Source organism: Pelophylax lessonae, assembly GCF_965119305.1.
Source record: "Pelophylax lessonae genome assembly, chromosome: 4".
NCBI classification, from domain to species: domain Eukaryota; kingdom Metazoa; phylum Chordata; class Amphibia; order Anura; family Ranidae; genus Pelophylax; species Pelophylax lessonae.
This window is the reverse complement of record NC_138771.1, coordinates 475,776,108-475,801,992: the sequence shown is the minus strand read 5'-3', so window position 1 is coordinate 475,801,992 and position 25,885 is coordinate 475,776,108. Positions and strand designations below refer to the sequence as shown.

Below are 25,885 nucleotides of genomic sequence, written 5' to 3'. Positions count from 1 at the left end.
AAAATAACAAACATATTATACTTACCTGCTCTGTGCAATGGTATTACAGAGCGGCTCTGAACCTCCTCTTCTGGGGTCTCCCACCGACGATCCTGACTCCTCCTTATACGTGTTTTCCCTGATAACAAGCCGCTTGCTATGGAGGTTGACTTATGGGCTTGATCCCGAGTTGGGCTGTGTGTATCTATAGACAACACAGTGTGGCTCAGCCCTGCCCCTTGCTCCCTCCTAACAGGATTTGACTAACAGCAACAGGAGCCAATGACGCCCACTGCTGCCGAGTCTCCTGTGAGAAGACAAAGAGGGGAGAAGAGCTGCTGCAGATGGGCACAGCACTGGACTGAGATTGGGGTCAGGGAGGCACAGACACATGATGTTTTCCCATAATGCACAGAATGTATTAAGGTAAATACCTTTTTGCCTTTAGAACCATTTCAAATGCATTTAGCTGATTTCAACTGAAAGTTCATTTAGGCTTTAATGGCACAGGATGCGGGACCTACAGGATCTCACAAAAGTGAGTACACCCCTCACATGTTTGTAAATATTTTGTTATATCTTTTCATGTGACAACACTGAAGAAATTACACTTTGCTACAATATAAAGTAGTGAGTGTACAACTTGTATAACAGTGTAAATTTGCTGTTCCCTATAATAACTCAACACACAGCCTTAATGTCTAAGCCGCTGGCAACAAAAGTGAGTACACCCCTAAGTGACAATGTCCAAATTGGGCCCAAAGTGTCAATATTTTGTGTGGCCACAATTATTTTCCAGCACTTCTTTAACCCTCTTGGGCATGAAGTTCACCAGAGCTTCACAGGTTGCCACTGGAGTCCTCTTCCACTCCTCAATGACATCACGGAGCTGGTGGACATTAGAGACCTTGCGCTCCTCCACCTTCCATTTGAGAATGCCCCACATATGCTCAATAGGGTTTAGGTGTGGAGACATGCTTGGCCAGTCCAGCACCTTTACCCTCAGCTTCTTTAGCAAGGCAGTGGTCATCTTGGAGGTGTTTTTGGGGTCATTATGTTGGAATACTGCCCTGTGGCCCAGTCTCCGAAGGAAGGGGATCATGCTCTGCTTCAGTATGCCACAATACATGTTGGCATTCATGGTTCCCTCAATAAACTGTAGCTCCCCAGTGCTGGCAGCACTCATGCAGCCCCAGACCATGACACTCCTACCACCATGCTTGACTGTAGGTAAGACACACTTGTCTTTGTACTCCTCACCTGGTTGCTGCCACACACTCTTGACACATCCGAGCCAAATAAGTTTATCTTGGTCTCATCGGACCACAGGGCATGGTTCCAGTAATCCATGCCTATAGTCTGCTTGGATTCAACAAACTGTTTGCGGACTTTCTTGTGCATCATCTTTAGAAGAGGCTTCTTTCTGGGACGACAGCCATGCAGACCAATTTAATGCAGTTTGAGGCGTATGGTCTGAGCACTAAACAGGCTCACCTCCCACCCCTTCAACCTCTGCAGCAATGCTGGCAGCACTCATATGTCTATTTCTCAAAGACAACCCCCGGATATGACGCTGAGCATGTGCAATCAACTTCCTTGGTTGACCATGGTGAGGTCTGTTCTGAGGGGAACCTGTCCTGTTAAGTCAATGTATGGTCTTGGCCACCGTGCTGCAGCTCAGTTTCAGGGTTTTGACAATCTTCTTATAGCCAAGGCCATCTTTATGTAAAGCAACAATTCTTTTTTTTAGATCCTCAGAGTTCTTTGCCATGAGGTGCCATGTTGAACTTCCAGTGACCAGTATGAGAGAGTGAGAGCGATAACACCAAATTTAACACACCTGCTCCCCATTCTCACCTGATACCTTGTAACACCAACGAGTCACATGACACCGGGGAGGGAAAATGGCTAATTGGGCCAAATTTGGACACTTTCACTTAGGGGTGTACTAACTTTTGTTGCCAACGGTTTAGACAATAATGGCTGCGTGTTGAGTTATTTTGAGGGGACAGCAAATATACACTATTATATAGACTATACACTCACTACTTTACATTGTAGCAAAGTGTCATTTCTTCAGTGTTGTCACATGAAAAGATATAATAAAATATTTACAAAAATGTGAGGGGTCTACTCACTTTTGTGAGATACTGTCGGTTCCATGCAAAATGGTGCTTAATGGAACACTGTCAGAGTACAAAAAACACTGCTGAAAGTTCCTTGCAAAAGAATAATTCTTATATTCACCTCTCAGGCATCCTGTGTCTCCTATCTTCCTCTGTTCCAGCGCTGCATCCTTCATTAGACTTATTGGCATTCAGCGCTTAAACATTGACCTCTATTTTCCAAATAAAACAGCAGTGATTTAGTGGTCAGAGGACAGAACCACAGCATGCAGGGGGGACATAGGCATCCAACACTCCTGGAAGTGTTAAATGCCGAGAAGTCTAAAGAAGGTTTTACTGCTAAAGTGAAGATAGAAAACATGGCCTTCTGGAGACATGAGTAATTACTACCACTTATATTGCAGGGACATTTCAGCAGGATTATTTTGTAACTTGGAAGGGTTGCCTAACTATTTTTTTCTATTTTTTTTTTTTTTTGCGCAGTGGGGAAGGGTTAGAAACCACCAGTGTTTTTGTGCAGTCAGTGTCCCTACTGTCAAGATTTACCCTCTTTTTCTCTTCTGGTACCCACTGTATATGGGACAAATGATGAGAGAAAATCCAAAATTCTGAGTTGAGAACATGAATAGAGAGGAAATCTTCCAATATGGCCATTTGCTGAGTCGACAGTTGTTTAAAGCTGATCATACATGGTTTTGTTTTATTCAGCCAGAGAATTCCTTCATCCACACAAACAAGGTATATGGGGTAATCCCCCCCCCCCAGCAGAACATTGTATTCTGACACCAAATACAAACAAATACAAATTGTCAAGAGAGTATATAATCGTCTGTGGTCCTGAAGAAGCGTAATGCGAAACGTGTCGACCTTTCCAGACCAGTAAACATACTTACCTCTCCAAATAAATTTTGTGCAATGTTTGTATATCCACTATAAATCTATATGGAGGATTTTTCCTCCATCAGTTGTTCTGTTTTTAATGTGCTGTTACATGTATACATAATCTTTGGCTCTTTTAAAATTTACTAATAAAATGCTAATGTTTTAAACAAAAAATTTCTTTGCCTATCCATAAATGTGCCTTTAAAGTCCGTAATTCTTTTTTTTGGCGTAACAATTTGTTGCACCAATCCCTCTTTTTGTCATTGTATTCTGACAACCGCACAGGCCACTGTCAGAAGACTCTAATCAGTGATTCCTACTGACTGGCTGCAGATGCTGATCGATGGAAAATTATTAAACATGTTCTTTCAGCAGAATTCATCAATTTTCTATCCAAGAATAAAATAAACAAAAAAAAGGTTGGGTTTAGATACACTTTCATTCACTCATTTGGCATGTTTTCGCCAAAATAGAGGTGAGTGTTAAAACACATATCAGTTGCAAGGCATACACTACCTTCAAATATAGGACTCTATCAAGTAGTCATGTCATATGGCAGAGGCCCTAGGTATGTTTGCCTGGAAGCCTCCAGGTTGTTGTACTCAAGCTCTCCTGGTGCCCCCCCCCCCTCTTTTTGGTATGATGTTTGCCTAACTCTCTTCCTCTCCCCCTACTACCCCATTTCCACCCTCTCTCCCTCTCACTTCCGCTACTCGTATCCTTCCTCTATCTTCTATCTTCCCCTCTATCGCTTCTTGTCGTCTTCCCCCTTCCTCTCCCCCTACCCCTCACCCCAACCTCCCTCCCTGCTCCCTTCCCATCTCCCTCCCACTCCCCCTTCCTACTCTCTTCCTACGCCTCCTCCCCCTCTTGTCCTCCCCCTTCTTCTTCCTTTCCCTCCCTCTATTCCCTCCTCCATACCTGGTGACTCCTCGCTTCTTCTCGCCCCCTTGGAACCTACCACATCTTCCTCCCACTCTACCCTCCCCTTCCCATTTCCTCCTCCATTTCCTCCTCCCTCTAGTCAATCCCCTCTCCCTCCTCCCCTCTCCCCATCCCCCCCCCCGCTCCTTCTTGCCCACTCCCCCCTTTCTCTCACCACTTCCTCAGCCCTCTTAGCCTCCCTTTCCATCCACCTCCACCACACTACTGTACATATCCTCATCACATTGGTTTTCCCTATCTACCCTCCATATTTAATAGTCTTCCTCAACTTTAGAGTCCCAAACGATGCTTAGTACAAGACCTATATTGTTTATATCATAAATTTGGACAGGGAGTAAGAGAATATGGACAGGGTACCGAGAGAGCTAATGAGATTTCACATATCTCTGAGTATCTAAATGTATTTACATACACTGCCTTTGACCGTATTACGATGTTATTCGGTGATGATGTTATTCGGCTGTACGTCATTCTGTTGTATGCCAATATCACAATATCACTCTACTGTGTATACCATGATAGACTATGCAATGACTTTGGTTATGATTATGTTTGTTTGTATCTCCTAAAAATCAATAAAATTTTTTTCAATGGAAAAAAAAAAAAAACACATCAGTTTTGGGCAGATTATGGTGGGTGCCTGTGGTGAGCTGCGCTCTTATCACATGCAAGCTCTGCCTTTCATTTTGCTTCTGGCCATCTTCCCAAGCTATTCAAAATCAGCAGAAGGATACAGAGAGAGGACACACAACAGAGGGTTCCAAAGCATCACTGCGCAGTAGAACACTGCAGTAAATACACACAAGCCAATTATGCATTACCTGTGGTACAAGAAATTGCACTGTTCTGGATACCCCTCCATCCCAGGAAACCATTTCCATCATAAAACCTACAAAACAAAAAAAATTCGGACTTCAGTCTTGATCAATCAGCAAATACATAGCAGGCCTCATCTACAACAACTCATATGAACTTTATTTTCCATAAAGGAATCATAGTTTCAGTCATTGCAATTTCACAAATTTCGGTAAATTATATCTGGCCACTGCAGGGAATGCGTTAGAAGGTACAATACATTTACCTGGCACTTGCCGCCTGCAAAGTCCGTGGAAAATGACTGAAGGTGGACCATCCAGAGAACAGGCTCATCTCTCATCATCCACTGTTCTCATTCCAATGTCAGTCTGTCTAGGTTTTCCTTGCACAATTTAATGTGATAGTACAATATCCTGTAGCTCTATCATTAGAAATATCATTCAGCTTTAAAGAATAAGTTCACCTTTGGGAACATGTTACATGTTGCACCCAATTTTAGGGTGGGACATGTTCCCAGTGCTGCTGCAGCCACCGCCGTCTGCCCCTGCCCAGTGGCAGCAGTACAGGGAGAAGTTCCCCATACTAGCGGTCACTGTTTGAAAACGTTGCGGCCATGTGGGGCTCCACCCACACAACTGCGTCATTCGTACACACAGCTCTATATGTAGATGAACTACAAGTCCCGACATCCTTAGCAGCTGTCGGCTTGTAGTTCTCAATGAACTGCCACGGCACTGTTAAGCACTGTGGTAGCTCATTGAGTTTTCCTGTCAGTATCCGCTTACCAATACGGGATGTACAGGCACACAGATAACTGACAGTGTGCAGGAGACCTGCATGGCATTAGCGATCTACTGATCACTGGTGCAATGCTTTACAGGCTCCTACTACAAAAAAAATTAAAAATGTGCATTTATAATATTTTGTATCTGCAAAAAGATGTGCATTTTTTTGTAGAAAGGTGAACGTATCCTTTAACAAACCGAGCACAGGCATTACAGCAGCCTCATTTAACCCAGCACATTTATCGAATACGTGCGCAGGAAAGCTTGAGGAGCCGCAAATACTGGCAGAATGTCACTGCCGACAAGAGACGTGAGTTTTATCAAACAGGTTATGAAAACTATCCAATCTTTTTTTTCCCATCTAAGTTAGAACGTGAATATTCAATCAGCTTGGAGCCCACGCACTGATTGTACATTGGAACAATGGGATCCAGAGACGTGTTTAGAGGGGGATGCCATAAAATATCAAGACCTGCCTTACCTTTGACACACTTAAACACCAGTTCAGCCCTCTTCAGACACCACGGTATAGTCATTTCCTAGATAGACAGAAGAAATGCAGTCAGGAAGTGTTTTTATTATGATCATTAGGTGCTGAGGGCGTGCTGGGAATTTTTACAGCACGATTGTCACACTACATGTGTCCGTGCAAAGCATTTCTAACTTCACAACTCCACCTCGTGTCAGCATTGAACATGAGACCCTTACCTACTGGACATAACAGTATGAGAATAGGAGGGAGAAGATGATTGGCTGCAATGGGCAACAAGAAAGGTTCTTCCTATGGGCACATTCATTAAAAAAGTGTTTCAACTACAAGTTTAACAAAGACATCTTAATTACTTCATTGAAAGCGAACGGAATGGATGATGCCCACACTTGGATATGTACGATAGGCTGCAGCCTACCTCACATATACCAATAGAGCAGGGATATGCAAACTGTGGCCCTTCAGCTGTTGCAAAACTGCAAGTCCCATCATACCTCTGCCTCTGGAAGTCATGCTTGTTGCTGTCAGGGTCTTACTATGCCTCATGGGACTTGCAGTTCTGCAACAGCTGAAGGGCCAGTTTGCATATCCCTGCAATAGAGGGATATGAAATGAAAATGGAGTTAGAGGGGTGGGTGGCGCTGCCTGAGAAGCTGAGGTGTATCAAAACAAAATACTAAGTCTCCATTAACACTAGTATGACTTGTCAGGCGACTTGGTCAGCCTGACAAGTCACGCCCATTGACTGCTACAGGAACCGTTCTAATAGGAGCGACACAAGTAGCTCCGACTTAGAAAAAGGGTCCTGTACTACTTCGGGGCGACCTGGGAGCGACTTGCATAGACATTCATTTTATGAAGTCCGTGCAAGTTCACAGGTCGCCCCCGAAGTCGTGCCGCTTCAGTGTGAACCGGCACTAATGCATTTAGGCCTATAATACTGTATGTAATAAACAAATAATGTGCTAATGTTTTAGGCCCTAAATATGTAAAAAAAAAGTATCTGTATCACAGTGTTCTGGTTGCAAATAAAGTGCAAAAAATCAATGAACAATACGTCTCATGAATATATGACAGGACGTGCTGTAAATTAAAAAAGGGCTCTCAGTGTAAGGAATGCAAAAACACAATAGGTGAACTATAAATTAATCTAAAAAAAACAGCAATCCATATAAAGTGACGAGTGCAAAGACCAGTGAGGGTAAATCACAATCTCCGGTGAGAAACCGTGAAGAAATACAAAAAACACACAATATATAATTTAATCTCAAAACAATATATTAATTCATTAAGTCCCGGTTCACACTTCTGCGATGCAGGAACGCTGCAAATATGCAGCGTGTTGCCGCATCGCTTCCGCACCCCTGGCAGTTCACACTGCCATATGCGATACGCAGGGGGTGTCAAAAGTTAACGACACCCCCAGTTGAGATCGCATATCACAGTGCGATCTGCAAGTTCGCACAGAATCGGATCACACTAGTGTGAACCACCATGCGATCAGATTCTGCTGCGGATAAAAAAAAGGGTCATGTGCGTGTTTAGTGCGATTGCGGTGCAAATTCAGCCATACACACTGTATGGCTGAAATTTGCACTGCACAGAGATCGCATGTAATTTAGGAGCAGTGCGCTCCGAATTACATGCGATCACTGTGATCGTACTAATGTGAACCGGCACTAAGTCCATATAAAGCGACACAGTGCAGAAACCAGTGCAGATAGATCACTATCTCTGGTGAAAAGCCGTGAAAGTGGGTACACTTGTGCTTCCCCCTCTCTCCAAGGTCCACACTCACCAGAATATGGAACCCCTGCAGGCACCAAACAGCAGTATATCTCTTTCTCCACCTCTACATGCCGGATCACAGGGGGACAGAAGGTAAAAACCCTTATCAGGGGTCGTAGACACTATCTAAGCAGCAATATCTCACTTTCCACTTCAATATACTCAATTCCATTTAGTTTCCATCACAGGTTTATGAGGGTAAAAATGAGGCATCCCATAGCAGGATTCCATACAAGATATTTATTTAACACAATTAAAATGTTCCCTTGCTGCCTGACAACTACACAGTATAAATATAGCCGGATTAACGTGAATGACGCTTCTCCTGATGAAGTCTTTCTGATGAAACGCATAGAGCGTCATCGCATTTCCGGTCTGTGGAACGCATCTGCGACCCCTGCTAGGGTTTTTACCTTCTGTCCCCCCGTCTGGCATGTATAGGTGGAGAAAAAGATATACTGCTGTTTGGTTGGTGCCTGTGAACCCTGCAGGGGTTCCATATTTTGGGGAGTTCGGACCTTGGAGAGATGGGGAGCACAAGAATACCCACTTTCACGGCTTTTCACCAGACATCGTGATCTACCTGCACTGGTTTCTGCACCTTGTCACTTTATATGGACTTATGAATTATTATATTGTTTTGAGATTAACTTGTATATTGTGTGTTTCTGTATTTTTTCACGGTTTATCACCAGAGATTGTGATTAACCTGCACTGGTCTTTGCACTCTTCACTTGATTTGATGTATTTTTGAGAATAAGTTATAGTTCACGTATTGTGTTTTTGTATTCCTTAAACTGAGAGCACTTTATATTACACCAAGTCCTGTCATACAGGGCCAGCCCTACCATGGGTCCCACTGGGTCCATTGGACCCAGGCAGAACTTTGAGAGAGGCGGCAAATTGACACCAAAGATTTTTTTTCAGCAGTTTTTTATGTCATCAGTTTGCGGCCTGTTACGGGCAGCATTTCTCCATCTCATACTGCCTCCTGTAATGCAAACTGGTGAGTATGAGGAGGCGGAGCGTCTCCTCCTGGGAACGTCCCTCACGTGATCGTGGTGTGCGCAATGACGTCAGACATTGGCGCACTCCATCTCACGCAGCGCAGGCTGGATCTTCTAGGGCAGTGGCTGCGGCAGACACAGGAGTGACAGGAGGACTGAGGACAGATAGTGGGTGTTTGGTGGACCGGTCCACTGGTGAGTTATGGAAGAAGATCACCTCTGAAGAGGTCAGCCATTGACAAAACGCGTAAGCTAGAACGCACATTGTGACGTCACATGAGCTGGGTGGAACACAAACCGGTAGTTACCGCTCTCCACTCCTCAGCTCCATATGTGACGGCGTTTTTACTTTGTTTTACCTGTATTTGGATCGTGCGATATATTTCTTTGGATTTATGTGCAATAAAAATATTCTTTTAAAACGATACTGCACTATTTGGAGCTTTCCCTTCTTTTCAAACATACCCGGCTGGATAAGGGCAGCGGAGGAGCGATAGCTAGCACTGGAGCAAAGAGGAGGTACCTAATCGGAGGGAACCCATCCTGACCCTAGGGGTCTTTTAAGCCTATATGGTCTTAATGCCATAAGGCATATAAGACCCATATGTTCTGGTGAGTGAGCCTTTTTTCTACTAGCCACGGTGGAAACCAAAGTGACACCAATATCTGATTGGAAAGCCTGGCACTGAACACCTGCACTTTATCCCCTGCACTGCACAGAGTTATATTATTCTTTCTTGAACTTTTTGCACAAGAAGTCACCTTTACTTATGAACTGTGTGGAATATTTATGAGATCATTTATATCTCATGCACTGCGTATGAACTTGAATATTTTGGTCCTTTTTTGATTTATTTACAGTGTGCAATCTATTGAACTGGCATTTGTCTTTTGTATATCACAGAAATTGATCTTAATTTGCTCACTTGTTTATTGCACTAACACTTATGCATTTTAAATATAAGCACCATTATTATTTATTTACTCTGAAGTATAACAGTACTATCTATATAATCTATATGTACCCTATTATTAAGCAAGCGCTATAGGTAATCTTTCCATTAAGGTTACTTCACATCCAGTATATATAATATATTCACATAAAATAATCGATGTGGGGGCCTTTTGGTGGGCGTAATTTTTTTTTATGGGGGGGGGGGGGGGGTAGCATTTCATTCTTGGACCCAGGCAGCACAATATCTGTCATGTATTTCTGAGGGTTATTGTTCATTAATTTTTTGCACTTTATTTGCAGCCAGAACACTTTATTTATACATTATAGATACTTTTTCTTTTTTACACATTTAGGGCCTTAAACATTAGCACTTTATATTTGTTTATTACATATTATGGGCCAAAATGCATTAGTATTTTGTTTTGATACACCTCAGCTTCTCAGGCAGCGCCACCCATCCCTCCCTTTAACTCCTTTTTTATTGAACGACAACCTACAGTATTTTAAAGCTTTATCTACACCCTCCTTCATTACATATCTCTAGTTAGCTCTCTTATTAGATCTATTTCTTTCTATATCCACTCATTCATCTATCATCTATCTGTCTATCTTTCTATCTATCGTCTATCTACCGGTCTATCTACTTTACTCTTTGGCTCCATGCACACTGGGCTTAAAAAAGAACATAAAATACCACGACAGTTCTGGCAGAAAATATGCTCATAAAGAACATATTTTTGTAGATAGTTTAGACGAGCTTAGGAGAGTTTTGCATTTTTTCTGGCAGTAAACTCCAAATCAGAAATGCAACCCAGAAGGTTTTTTTTTTCCTGCCTCTAAACATTAAGCTCAAAATATGCCTCCATTTGTCCTAATGTGCATGGACACATAGGATAACATTAAAAGAGAAGTATGGGGTAATTGCATATTTATACCTACCTAGGTGGATGCAGCATCAGTCCGATGCTGCATCTGTCCCTAGGCGCTACTACACTGAGAACCGAGCGACTGAACACTGCCGATTGCCCCATTCTGACAGCACCCCGAGCAGAGAGTGGCTGTCATTTAGCAGCTCTCTGCTCTGCCCCCTCCTCGCTCATTGGAGCGCTGGGCTGTGGAGGGGCGGTAGCAGCCAAATCAGGCTCTCAGGGGCTCGCTGAGAGGCAGAGCCAGGTGTTGGTCCAGGCACCTGGTGGATCCCGACTCCATGGTCGTGATGACGCAGTGCCTGGACCGACATGTGTTACGTCAGCAGAGAGCGGACTTCAGCCCTCTCTGCTGACAGGAGTGCAGAACCAACTACACTCCTGTGATCAGGAGATGTACAGCCAAACAAGCTTTGACTGTACATCTCCTTTAAGCTGAATCTATAGGCAGAACACAAAACTCCTGTAGTAGCAGTGATTTTTAAACCAGTGTGCATGGAGCCTCAATGTGTCAATCTGTTATGATTTACTCTCTCTTTGTCTCTTTATGTGTATTTCTCCTAATATCTACTTATCCATATGTCTATCTGTATAGGTCTCCCATTTTCTATCTTACAGGAGTGCCTAGGCACCCTTACATCAGGAAGTGCATCACCATTTTTCAGAATGAAATTCAAGACAGAAAGGTACATTAAGGGTACTACTTAAGCACAATTATATGATAATGTTCCCTATAAAATAATCTTCAAATTCTGAGTTCAGGTCCACTTTACCAGGCTTGCTGCAACTGCTAGGCATCTGCAATATGAGGTTTGGGCCCTGGAAATGGTAATCTGCATTCCACGTTTGACAGGTGAGTGCTGCTAGCTGTCAGACCAGGCTATGACTGACAGCCACGGTCCCCACTAATAATCACCAACTAATTACCTTGGTTCCTGAACATGACAGATTATATATATATATATATATATATATATATATATATATATATATATATATATATATATATATATATATATATATATATATTTTATTTCAGTTGAATTTTTAGAGGACCACTAAATTTGCATTTAAACACAAGGAAGAGGTTTTTTTTCCCCTCACATTTTGTTCATTTTTCAACCCATAACAATCTGAATTGGGAATTTATTAGAACACTGTTTCAAAAGAAAGCTTTGTGTCCCCCTAAATACAGTGTAAAAATGTTTGGGGTGGTCACAGAGTTATTGTCAAGTTAACCAATGCAAATTATCACTACTAAATTCATTCTGGCTGTCTGGACATCAATGGTGATGAAGGGGTTAAACTGGTTCCGGGAAATCAGCTGACAATCAGTGCTTAGAAGCCATTATGTTTCTAAAGTGATATAAACAAGCCTTCCGTGCTACAAGAGCCAAAAAAGAAAAAGCAGTATTTTTTTCACGAAAGCGTGCCTATCGTCATAATTTATCTGCCTACACGGGACACATGCTTCCACTTCATGCTGTCAACACCGGAGTAGGCGTCTCTGACAGTGGTTTCAGCCCTGTGTTTTGGATAACGATAACAACCGGCATTCTAAAAAGGACACTTTTATGGCTTTTGCCCCACTCTGGTCTCACACTTGTCATGGGTGGAGGTGACTAAGTTCATGCAAAGTTCTGTAAGCCATTATTTAATAAGGATGGTTTCGCCTTCATATTGAGGGGCTCTATATAGGTAAATGTAGAGGAATGGTGGGGGTGGGTTTGGAGGCCATAATGACTGGTCAGCTACACACAGGCATTTCTTTTATAATAGAATTTTATTTATTTAATGAAGGTAAAGGTTCTGTGGCACAGAGATATAAGCACACATCCATATGGACCAAGAGAGTTCTGGCTTGGGTAGGGGTGATAAAAGGAAGAGGCAGAGTGGGGGTAAGGAGCAGGAGTGTAAATTCCAGTGCCCATGCCTTTCAGGGAAATAAGTGGATGCCAGTCCCTTTTAGTGGCTTCCAGGTGAGAAGTAGCAGCACACTCATGCTAGTAAGGGATTCAACCTATTCTTGCAGCCACATGTACAAGAACTCTAAAGCAAGCTATAGATGATTTGATTTTCTTTCCTGCAACCACAGGTTGCAGGAAAGAAAATTGCTCGAATCCCTCTGGCAGTGCTATTGTGCACTGCTGGGGGGGAGCCGCTGGCAGTAATTGCATGCAAAAAATCCAACAGGCTGGATGTACTGAAGTCAATCAATGGATCAACTTCATTACAACCAGCCTGCCCATAGATGGATTGAATCTTAGCCGGTTCAGCAGTGACCCGCCATGATTCGATCCATCTATAGCCGGCTTAAGGCTGACACACCAATGGTAAAGATAGAGTATGATTCTCCATGGTTATCATGTAGTAAAAAGATCATTAAAACGATTTTGAGTACCATAAAGGTAGGCCTGCTATTTTTATTTTGTTTTACAGTAAGTTTGAAAATACAAAAACTTAAAGTAAAGTACTGTATATGCCTGGGCAAAATAGAGAAAAAAATATATTAAATACATGTACTGCAAAGTGTGGTTGGTGCAGTCATTCGTGCAACAGGAAGGCACAGGATATAGTAAAGAGCTGCTCAATTGGTTGGTGCTATAGAAATCCTGAATAAAAATATTATAAACATTGGAAGGCATTGAAGCAAAACCTCACCAGCAGGGATACGGACACCAATAAAAACATAAGAGAGTCTGTCACCCTTCCCTGCTCTATCCAAAACAAAAAGTTTTGAATGCAGCTGGGTTTTAATCTGCTGCTAAGGGCAACACGTTCACCACTTCCTCTATAATAGAAGGACAAGCTAACAGATTCCTTTTAGAGAGAAAGTGCCAGTACTTCTTAAGATGTAAACATTTAGCAATTTGATGAGGAAGTTAAAGTAGAACTCCAATTGTCATGTTTTTATTGCTGTCTGTGTCCCTTATTGGGAGATTTCTGTTAATTTTTTGTTTTGGAGACATGACAGCAAATCTGTTAAAACATTAGCCCCAGAGTGTGCCACTGCTGTGATCTTTGAGGATGAACTGCTCCACAGTGCCTGTAGCTACAGAGGTCAGTGGAGATGCTCATTTACTGCTTGTTAAGACTATGTAAAATGTTTGAATTTTCATAGCCAGGCCCTGTGCTTAAATGCAGCACAATTGTACTGACTAGTAAGCCACTTTATTACTGTACTTTAAAGAGGAACTCCACCCAAAAAGGGGAAGTTCCGCTTTAAGGCTTCGTCCCCCGCTCCTCTTGCACAATTTTGACGGGTACCTGCTTCACTCTTCCGTTCCGACAACGGAAGTTCTCCTTCCTCCCTCCCCCTGCAGTCTTCTGGGACTGCATCCACCATTCACAATGCGCATAAGCAGTGGGCACCCAGCTGTGAAGCCGCAAGCTGTCACAGCCGGGTGCCCATAGTGAAGATTCCAGTACCGCGGAGGGAGGACAGAGGATGAAGACGGCTGGGGTGAGCTCACCGCTGGACCGTGGACAGGTGAGTGGGTGTTTTTTAAAAGTCAGCAGCTACACTATTAGTAACTGCTGACTTTAATTTTTTTGACAGGTGGCTGGAACTCTGCTTTAAGATCGCATGTTAAGCATTCTTTTCAAGAGTTGCATTTACTATTCAAATACAATACAAAGCAGGGCAAACAAAGCCAATGAACTGTCATGTTTACTGCCTAATCAAAGCCTGACCTGCTTTAACGTCTGTTCCAAACGCATGTCAAAGTCAGGTAAACCACGCCTATTGACTTTAGCCCTAGAGTTATTTTGCAGTAAAAGGCAAGGTCAGCCTATTACATAGCACCTCCTACCTCGATCAATATTGTTGAATAAAAACAAAAATACCTGTGGATTAAAAAGTTATACTTACCTTACCCCGGCTTCCGCACTAAAGAGGGTACTGCCCAAATGTCACAAGAAGGAGCTTCAGAGCTGTGCAGGAGAGTCTTCTCATGAGAATTATTATTATTGTAAGCTCCTCTGAGCAGGACCCTCTTAACCCTCTTGTATTTTATCCTACTGTAACTGTATGGTCTCTCTTTTATATTGTAAAGCGCTGCGTAAACTGTTGACTCTATATAAATCCTGTATAATAATTGTGATCCTCAGGGTTCCCAGGATCTTGCCAGAAGGATCATTTAGGTGCCAATGATGAAAGCTGGAGTCAGGTTGATATGTTTTGAACATGCATACGGAGACCCCGGCTACAGTATCACTTTTACTTACAGATAGCCATCCCTCTTTACCCCATGATGGTACAGTGAAAGGTAAAGTATCTCTTCTCACCCTTCTTTTTTTTTTTTAATAGGGATTACTTAGTAAAAATTTACTGTTCATGTGAACTCCACCAAAATGCTAATATTTCTGCACGAAATAATGTCTACTCATTTATGAGCTTAACGCTAAGCAAGGGACTGAACACCAAACAGATCTGCAGGAATAAAGACTGTCTGTGTTACCCCCTGCAACCATTCATGTGTTACCATTTATCTTCTAAGCTGAAAATGGAAAAGAAACCACTGCACACTGATTGGCTGCTCCAGACAACGCCTCCACTTTCCCTTATTCAGGTCCTTTACTGCCATTGCCAGATTGCACAATTGCCTCCTCACAACAACGTGTGATTTGGTCAACCTCAGAAATATCGACTGCGCGCGTCACAAAGTTCACACGACAGCTCCTGCAACTGTGCTCCTGAGAGTTTGCGGTCGCAGTGGATGTTCCAAATTAGGGCAGCCAACCGTAAACAGTACTTCAAGGGATTAAAAAAAAAACCCTGCCATTAAACAGAGAGAGAGCATCAGGGCATCCTAGTCTGGGTCATGGAGTTCCTACTTTGCTACGTGCAATGTACACCTCCTACACATGTTCCATACTGAACGCTTTGGCTTCACACTTGCCTTTTTCATTCCTCTTTTTGGCTCGTCAGGGAAAATGATTCCAGTTGTGGTGTCAGTGGTCAAACAAGGGGGCAATAAATTAAATAGCACAATGCCATATGTTGTTTAGAACGCTAACATTTGCTTTATTACAGCTTGCGGCTTAACTTTATTTTCCTGCTCGAATGGTATACAGACTTAGCTAAGCCATAAAGATGGAGCTAGTGCAAGGAACAATTAGGATCTAAATGATCACTTTACTACATTCAGACTGAAAGGATCATAAAACAACAATAAACCCAAGTTTATAAAATGCCAGTTGCATGGGAATATTCCTTGTCCTTCGTTTAAAAACAGAATGACTAGGAAAATGTATGGCTTCATTATGCCATTACTTAAATCTAATGAATTATGTGGAAACGATGGAGAGAATTTACTACTTTTGTTTAACCACTTGCCTACTGTGCACTTAAACACCCTTCCCATCCAGGCCAATTTTTAGCTTTCAGTGCTGTCACACTTTGACTGACAATTGCGCGGTCATGCTACACTGTACCCATATGAAATTTTTATCATTTTTTTCACACAAATAGAGCTTTCTTTTGGTGGTATGTAATCATCTCTGGGTTTTTTATTTTTTACAAAAAAAAAGAATAAAGACAGAAAATTTTGAAAAAAAAAAAAAAAGTTTTTCTTATTTTCTGCGAGTAAATTTTGAAAATAAATTTTCTCCTTCACTGATGTGCGCTGATAGGCTGCACTGATGGGCACTGATGAGGTGGCACTTATGGGCACTGATGAGGTGGCACTTATGGGAACTGATGAGGTGGCACTTATGGGCACTGATGAGGAGGTACTAATATGCCGCACTGATGAGCACTGATAGGCGGCACTGATAGGCGGCATTGATAGGCGGCACTGATAGGCGGCACTGATAGGCGGCACTGCTGGGCACTGAGAGGTGGCACTGCTGGGCACTGAGAGGCGGCACTGATGGGCACTGGCGGATGGCACTGATGGACACTGACGGGTGGCACTGATGAGCAGCACCATCAGTGCCCACACTCAGTGCCCATAGTGCTGCCAGTCAGTGCTCATCAGTGCCTAAATGAGCAGGCACTGACTAGCGGCACTATGGGCACTGATTGTGGGCATTGATGGGGGGCACTGATGGCGGGCACTGTGTGTGTTTTTTTACCTTTAGTAATCAGGGCACTGGTGATCGGTGCCCTGATTACACTGCTGTGTGTCCCCGGCGGCTGACGGCTCCCCCTCCTTCCTCACACTGCAGGCTCTGTGTGAGGAAGGAGCGCCGGCGATGAAAGATGATCTCATATGTTTACATATGAGATCATCTCTCATTGGACGGCTTGATCACGTGGTGAATGGCCGCTGTGATTGGCCATTCACCACGATCTGTGATCGGCCGTGTCCAAGGGACACGGCCGACACAGATTCTCCCCGATGCGCGCTCGCGGGAGCGCGCGGGGAGAGTCTTTCTGGGAGGCCGTTTAAAAACGGCCTCCCGAAAATTCAAGTCCGCGCTGCAGCCGTATATAGGCTGTAGCGCGGATGGCAGCAGGTTAAGGGAAACTAAAGTTGTTTTTTTATTTTTAGATTTACTGTTTTTTTTTTTTTTCAAGATAAATATCTTAATGTGATCAGCTTTAAAGGATAAGTTCACATTTTATAACATGTACCCGTATTCACCTTTTGTAACAGGTTACATGTTACACCTATATTATTATTATTATTATTATTATAATACAGGATTTATATAGTGCCGACAGTTTGCGCAGCGCTTTACAATATGAGGGAAGACAATACAGTTACAATACAATTTAATACAGGAGGATTTAGAGGGCCCTGCTCATTACAGCTTACAATCTAGAGAGGGGGTCAAGTGAAACAAAAGGCAATAGCTGTGGTGGATGAGCTGATGGAGAAAAAGGGAGGTACAGTTGTCAGGTGTGGGTAGGATAGGCTTCTCTGAAGAGGAGGGTTTTCAGAGATCGTCTAAAAGCTAATAGAGTAGGAGATAATCGGACAGATAAGGGTATGGAGTTCCATAGGATTGGTGAGGCTCTGGTAAAGTCCTGGAGGCGAGCATGGGAGGAGGTTATGAGGGAGCTGGAGAGCAGGAGGTTTTGAGAGGAACGAAGAGAGCGATTAGGTTGGTGTTTTGAGACTAGGCTAGTGATGTAGCTGGGGGCTAAGTTGTGGATGGCTTTCGTAGTTGTTAGTATTTTGAATTTAATTCGTTGAGTGAGCGGAAGCCAGTGGAGGGCTTGACAGAGAGGAGCAGCAGACACTGAGCGATTGGTGAGGTGGATGAGTCTGGCGGCAGCATTCATGATGGATTGAAGGGGGGATAGTGTCATGGTCTTACCTTCTTGCTGTTCTCCTTCGTTTGACATGTGCTGGCGGCCATCTTGGTTTCTTGTAGCCTCCCACCCTGCGGCTCCTCCTTCCCACTGGGAGGAGCTGGATGCCTAGCTCATATATATAGGTGGTCTGTGGCTTCAGTTCCCTGCTTGGTCCTCCTGTGTTCACATGCTTCTAAGACTGCTGCTGCTGCTGGTTCCTGATCCTGGTTTCGTCTGACTACCCTGCTGGTTCCTGATCCTGGCTTCGTCTGACTACCCTGCTGGTTCCTGATCCCGGCCTCGTCTGACTCCCTCCTGGTTCCTGACCTCTGACTTCGCAAGGACTCTGCTTCGGTTTCACCATCCGTTTGGACGTTTGCTTTACAGCTTGATTTTCAATAAAGCCTTCTTATTTTCACTTATCTGTTGTTGTACGTTTGGTTCATGGTTCCGTGACATTAGGACCAAGCCATGAATTCTGACGGTACAGGGCCATCCTCGCTACCCACGCTGGTTGCCAGACTTGATCAGCAGGATCACCTGTTGGGTCGGTTCGCCGTGGCGTTGCAAACCCTGCTTGAACGCACGGTACCACAGGCCATGAATTCTGACGGTACAGGGCCATCCTCGCTACCCACGCTGGTTGCCAGACTTGATCAGCAGGATCACCTGTTGGGTCAGTTCGCCGTGGTGTTGCAAACCCTGCTTGAACGCACGGCTCATTTCGCTCCCGTTGCCGATGGGTCGGTTGTCGCTCCTGGGCCCGCTCCTACTGCCGCTCCGGTTGTTGCGCCAGAGTCTACCCCGACACCTGTTGTTGCGCCTGCGGTGTTTCGGGGTATGTCCGGTTCTGCCCCCCTTCCACAGCGCTTTGGGGGAGAGCCAACTCAGTGCCGAGGTTTCCTTAACCAGGTGGGCATTTATTTCGAGTTGCTGCCACATGCCTTTCCTACTGAGAGATCAAAGGTGGGCTTCTTAATTTCGCTGCTCTCGGACAAGGCCTTGGCCTGGGCCAGCCCTTTATGGGAGAACAACAATCCGGTGGTTGCCGAGTTTTCCGGTTTTGTTGCTTCTCTTCGGAAGGTATTCGATGTGCCGGCTCGTGCTGCCTCTGCTGCGAAGCTCCTTATGTCCATCAGACAGGGTTCACGATCCGTAGCTGAATACGCCATTGAGTTTCGTACCCTGGCAGCAGAGGTGGGCTGGAATAATGAGGCTCTGGTCGCTGCTTTCTCTCATGGTCTCTCGGATGCCTTGAAGGATGAGGTTGCAGCTAAGGACCTACCAGTGGAGCTTGAGTCTCTTATTTCTTTCCTGATTTTGATTGACACCAGACTCAGGGAGAGACCTTCCTTTAAGGAGAGTCTGCGGAGGCCTCCTAACAGATTGGCGCCTACCTTTGCTGTCCCACCCGTGCCTCCCTCTCCTCCCACGCCTCCTGGGGATGACTTGTCTGGGGGTGAACCCATGCAGCTGGGGTTTGCTCGCCTGTCCGAAGGGGAGAGGGTACTCCGGAGACGCGAGGGCCGATGCATGTACTGTGGTCTCGGTGGGCATTTTCGGTTGGCATGTCCGAACCGTCCGGGAAACGCTCGCACCTGAGATCCTGTCGGGGGCAGATCTTGGGTGGAGTCTCCTCGTCCCCGGTTTCCCGTGTTGACAAACCACTGATCACTGTTGTCCTCTCCTGGGTCGGGGGCTCGGTGACGACCCAGGCGTTGGTGGACTCTGGTGCTGGTGGTTTGTTCATTGATAGTGTGTTCGCTGCTGCCAATTCCATTCCTCTGCAGGCTCGAGGTTCTCCTCTGGCTCTTGAGGCGATAGACGGCAGACCCCCTTCTGCCGCCACACGTGACTCATGAGACCCTTCCAGTGGGGTTAGCCATTGGTGCCGTCCACAGAGAGTCGGTCTGCTTCCAGGTTATTTCGTCTCCACACTACTCGGTGGTCTTGGGGTACCCCTGGCTCCAGAAGCATAATCCGATTTTCGATTGGAGATCGGCCGAGATCCTCTCGTGGTCACCGCAGTGTGGGGCTAGTTGCATCCATGGGCCTGTCAAGTTGCTGTGTACTTCCTCGGACTCTCTGTTGCCTCCTGAATACGAGGAGTACCGGGATGTATTCGATAAGGTGCGCGCGGTTGCCCTACCTCCGCACCGCCCATACGATTGTGCCATCGAGTTACAATCTGGTGCCGTTCCTCCTCGTGGCAAAGTCTATCCACTGTCGGTAGCGGAGAATGAGGCCATGGAGGAGTACGTGAGGGAGGCGCTTTCACGCGGACACATTCGCAAATCCTCGTCCCCGGCAGGGGCTGGATTTTTCTTTGTGAAAAAGAAGGGCGGTGAGTTGAGGCCTTGCATCGATTACAGGGGTCTCAATCGCATCACGATCAAGAACGCTTACCCGATACCCTTGATTTCCGAGCTGTTCGATCGCCTTAAAGGGGCCACGGTCTTTACCAAACTCGACCTGAGGGCGGCATATAATCTCGTAAGGATCAAGGCAGGGGATGAGTGGAAGACCGCGTTCAACACCAGGACCGGTCATTATGAATCCTTGGTTATGCCCTTTGGGCTGTGCAATGCGCCCGCAGTCTTTCAGGAATTCATCAACGATGTTTTCCGTGACCTGTTGCAGCAGTGTGTGGTGGTCTATTTGGATGACATCTTGGTATACTCCGAGTCCATGGAGACCCACATTCTGGATGTCAAACGAGTGTTGCAACGGTTACGAGAGAACAAGCTGTTCGGTAAGCTTGAGAAATGCGAATTTCACCGATCCCAGGTAACCTTCTTAGGTTACATCATTTCCGCTGAGGGGTTCTCCATGGATCCTGAGAAGGTTTCGGCTGTCTTACAGTGGCCCCAGCCCAGTGGTCTTCGCTCCCTGCAGCGCTTTTTGGGCTTCGCCAATTATTATCGGAAGTTCATCAGGGACTTTTCCATGCTAGCCAAGCCTCTCACGGATCTGACCAGGAAGGGCAGTAATTCCCAGGTCTGGCCGCCCGAGGCCATCCGAGCTTTTGAGGCTCTAAAGTCCGCCTTTGTGTCGGCTCCGATTCTGACGCATCCCAACCCTGGGTTGCCCTTTGTCCTCGAGGTGGACGCGTCTGAGACGGGAGTAGGCGCCCTTCTTTCTCAGCGTAGAACACCAGAGGGTCCTCTGCTTCCTTGTGGGTTTTACTCCCGGAAACTGTCTTCCGCGGAGTGCAACTACCAGATTGGTGACAGGGAGTTATTGGCCATCGTGCAGGCTCTTAAAGAATGGAGACACTTGCTCGAGGGTTCGGTGGTTCCGGTCCTCATCCTGACGGACCACAAGAATCTGACCTACATTTCTGAGGCCAAGAGATTGACACCACGTCAGGCCAGATGGGCCCTGTTCTTGTCACGTTTTAATTACGTGGTCTCCTACCTACCCGGTTCCAAGAACATCAGGGCGGATGCCTTATCTCGGCAGTACTCCGACCTGTCCAGGGAGGAGTCGATTCCGACTTCGGTCATACCTCCGAATCAGATCCTGGCCGCCATTCGCACCAGCCTGACCTCTCCCCTGGGTGAGCAGATTTTGGCGGCTCAATCTGGTGCTCCCTCTGGGTGCCCCAACGGCAGATGTTTTGTGCCTGAGGAGTTGCGCATTCGGTTGTTGCGAACCTACCATAACTCCAAGACCGCGGGGCATCCTGGAAAGAATCATCTGTCCTGGGCTGTTTCACGTCTGTTCTGGTGGCCTTCCCTACGTTCCGACATCGCCGCATATGTAGCGGCATGCTCCGTTTGTGCCCAGAGTAAGTCCCCTCGGCACCTTCCGTTGGGCCTTCTGCAACCCTTAGCCACCGGGGAGCGCCCATGGTCACACCTGGGGATGGATTTCATTGTGGACCTCCCTGCATCCCGAGGCCATACGGTCATTCTCATGATTGTGGATCGGTTTTCCAAAATGTGCCACTGTGTTCCTCTCAAGAAGTTACCCTCTGCACAGGAGTTGGCCACGATTTTTGCCAGGGAGGTCTTCCGGTTGCACGGTTTGCCCAAGGAGATTGTGTCGGATCGGGGGAGTCAGTTTGTGTCCAGGTTCTGGCGCGCCTTTTGCTCCCAGTTGGGGATTCATCTCTCCTTCTCCTCGGCCTACCACCCTCAGTCCAATGGGGCCGCAGAACGATCCAATCAGGCCTTGGAGCAATTCCTTCGTTGCTATGTCTCCGATCACCAAGACAATTGGGTTGACCTCCTGCCTTGGGCTGAGTTTGCCAGGAACACGGCGGTGAACTCTTCCTCTGGGACGTCTCCCTTCATGGCCAACTATGGGTTCCAACCTGCCGTGTTACCGGAGGTATTCTCTCCCCAGGATATTCCGGCTGTGGAGGATCACCTTTCCGTCCTACGTGCTTCTTGGGTACAGATCCAGAAGTCCCTTGAGGTCTCTGCGCAGCGCCAGAGACTCCAGGCTGATCGCAGACGAGCGCCTGCTCCTTCCTACCAGGCCGGAGACCGTGTATGGTTGTCCACCCGCAACCTCAACCTTCGAGTGCCCACTCCCAAGCTGGCGCCTCGCTTTGTTGGTCCCTTCCGAGTGCTTCGCAGGGTAAACCCGGTAGCCTATGCCCTTGCGCTTCCTCCTGGCATGCGGATCTCCAGCGTGTTTCATGTCTCCCTGTTGAAGCCACTGGTGTGTAATCGTTTCACTTCCTCGGTTCCTCGGCCTCGTCCGGTCCAAGTGGGCAATCGAGAGGAGTATGAGGTGAGCAATATCCTGGACTCACGCCTGGTCCGCGGTCGGGTGCAGTTTTTGGTTCATTGGCGTGGTTATGGTCCAGAGGAGCGTTCCTGGGTTCCCTCCGCAGATGTCCATGCTCCTGCCTTGCTCCGAGCCTTCCACGCACGCTTCCCTCAGAAACCGTTCTTTACTCCGCGGAGGAGGGGCCCTTGAGGGGGAGGTACTGTCATGGTCTTACCTTCTTGCTGTTCTCCTTCGTTTGACATGTGCTGGCGGCCATCTTGGTTTCTGGGTTTCTTGTAGCCTCCCACCCTGCGGCTCCTCCTTCCCACTGGGAGGAGCTGGATGCCTAGCTCATATATATAGGTGGTCTGTGGCTTCAGTTCCCTGCTTGGTCCTCCTGTGTTCACATGCTTCTAAGACTGCTGCTGGTTCCTGATCCTGGTTTCGTCTGACTACCCTGCTGGTTCCTGATCCTGGCTTCGTCTGACTACCCTGCTGGTTCCTGATCCTGGCTTCGTCTGACTACCCTGCTGGTTCCTGATCCCGGCCTCGTCTGACTCCCTCCTGGTTCCTGACCTCTGGCTTCGCAAGGACTCTGCTTCGGTTTCACCATCCGTTTGGACATTTGCTTTACAGCTTGATTTTCAATAAAGCCTTCTTATTTTCACTTATCTGTTGTTGTACGTTTGGTTCATGGTTCCGTGACAGATAGCCTGTGTAGAGGTATGCCAATGAGAAGGGAATTGCAGTAGTCGAGGCGCGAGATGACCAGGGAGTGCACTAAGAGCTTTGTTGTGTCTTCTAGAAAGGGGCGTATTTTGGAGATGTTGCAGAGGATGAGGTGGCAAGATTTGGACATTATTATTTAGGGTATAACATGTATGGAGTACCTGCCTGCACCCCCCAATCCCCCCTCATAACAGTGGGTGAGGGATTTTCTTCCCACACCCACTATCACAATTTAAAAACAGTGCTCCTCCTATCCAGCTGCATTATTAATTCACAGAGATCTGCTGAATGAATGAACTACAAGTCCCATCTTCCACCGTCGCAGACAGCTTGTAGGTCTCAATGAACTGCTAGGGAGCTGGTGAAAGCTCTCTTAGTTCATTGACACTTCCTGCACTTTAGTAACTGTCTGCCCCATAGGCTGTACTGAGTGTCTGCAGGAGCCTGGCATTGCACCCACGATCCGCGGATTGTGGGTGCAATGCTTTGCAGGCTGCAGTGTAAAAAAATAATATATACATATTTTTACCTGCAAAATCAAGTGTGTTTATTATTTTTTTTTTTTACAAAAGGTGAACTTAGCCTTTAAGAGACCCTGTGTCACTTTGTCCACTCAAGGCAAAATGACAGGTTCTTTTGCAATAAACATCCTCCCCTTCTCACCTTCTCCATGCTCTTTCCTGCTTCATCGGATGTGTGTTCTCTCTCCCAGGAGGCAGGGCTCAGGCTTGATCCTCCAATAACCAGGTCCGAACACTGACCAGGAGGCGGAAGGCGTTAAAGCTGAACTCCAATCACCCATAATGATATTAAGGAGTAAAGCATGTTTAATCTGGCGGATGTTTAAAGTACAGGAATACTTCCCTAATTTCTTGCTCCCCAACAGCTGGTGCTATCCTCTGCTCATGCAACATGGGTGGGCGCTTAACATCCTCTCATATAAATACAGGACTGCTGGCCCTAAACTGCAAATTATGACATCAGAGTGGGGGGTAGCTGCATGACTGGTAAATAATAGCAGCTTTAAAAGAGCAGTCATACAGGTGAGTAGAAAGCCTTACAGTAGAGAAGCATAAGGAAAAAGTATTCCTCTACCTTAAACTTCCCCTAGACTAAATGAACAGTTAACCTTTGCTATCAGGACTGGGACCACACTCTACTAGTTTTTATGCCTGGATTTTTGCTTAAAACCTGTGTGGGCTTCAAAACCATCTGATGCAAAGAGCTCTGACAGAACGCAGAGTGGCTAGGGACTGGGAAGATGTACCCTCATTTCCTGTCCAGGTTAAGGGGTGTCACAGGATCATTTCCTTGTAGACCCCAATCCTGAAGTTGTTTACTTGCAATCCAGTAGCGAGGTGGCTTCTTCACTGAGGCCTATACAGAAATGTGATTTTGGTCTATAGCTTGACCCCTCCAGCGCTCCCCTCTCCAACTGCCCCCTTCCCCCCGATGTATTTTTTTTTTTTTTTTTAATACTTACCTTTGTCAGAAGTTTTCAGGCTGGTCACGTAGCAGATAGGGTTCTTTCAAATCTACTCCGGTGGTGGGCAGTACTCGGTTATCCAGAGAGTGGTGTTGATAGGATGATGCCAAAGCAGCTATCTGCATCATTTTATTTGAATTCAAAGCACCATGGTGATGTACTGCATTCACAGACTGTCCTCAGTCTTCCAGGTTTGAATAACGCTGGGCATCAATCAGCCCCCGTACACCAAGGACATTTAGTAGTGGAAATTAATTACTGAAGGAACAGCCCCGGAGAGTAAGCAAGTATTTCAGGCAGAACTGCTTTTACGTTTTAAATCCCTGCTGGGAAACAAATTAATAAAATTGCCAGAAGTTGGGCTTGAAATCTTTTTTCGGTTAATCCATTTTAATCTTTAGCTCATTGAACAGGCCAAAGCATTGATATTAGAAGATAATAAAGTCTGGCTTGTGTTGATGAACATATTTGCATTACCCCAGCCTCTTACCTCAGACATTTCATGGACGAGCAGCAACGGGATGTTGATAGTGGTAATATCGTGGGTGCAGCACACTTTTAAGATGTTTCTCAGGCCCATGATGGCTGGATCCCTGGCGGTTATATTCCCATTCCTCACATTGTCGTCCACGCAAAGATGAAAAACCACATGACATTCTGAGAGGTTGGAGTGCCGTGTGACGTAAAATTCCCCTAGTAAAAACAAGTTTCATTGGTAACAATAAATACATGTAATTATTAAAAACAAAAAAGAGAAATTGAGAGCGTTGCCTATAGCAAACAAGAATCAGGCATTAACATTTGCTCTTTTTTTTTTTTTTTTTTTTTAAAGCGGTAGTATCCCGCTTTTTGACACTTTTACCTACAGGTAAGCCTATAATAAGGCTTACCTGTAGGTACAAATAATATCTCCTAAACCGGCATGGTTTAGGAGATATTTACAGTGCATGCAGCCACTCGCGCGAGCGGCGCATGCGATCTGAAGGTCCGGGGGGACCTTCAA

General features: G+C 45.7%; 1 protein-coding gene across 1 annotated transcript in view; it reads right to left on the bottom strand.

The window, feature by feature from the left end:
- Positions 1-25,885, bottom strand: part of FERRY3 (FERRY endosomal RAB5 effector complex subunit 3) — a 107,486-nt gene that overhangs the window by 7,996 nt on the left and 73,605 nt on the right. Inside the window, exons 11-13 of the mRNA XM_082256109.1 lie at positions 25,373-25,575; positions 6,015-6,072; positions 4,754-4,821 (exon numbers count right to left, since the gene is read on the bottom strand). Of these exons, the coding sequence (XP_082112235.1) occupies positions 4,754-4,821; positions 6,015-6,072; positions 25,373-25,575 (329 nt within the window). The remainder of the gene's footprint in view (positions 1-4,753; positions 4,822-6,014; positions 6,073-25,372; positions 25,576-25,885) is intronic.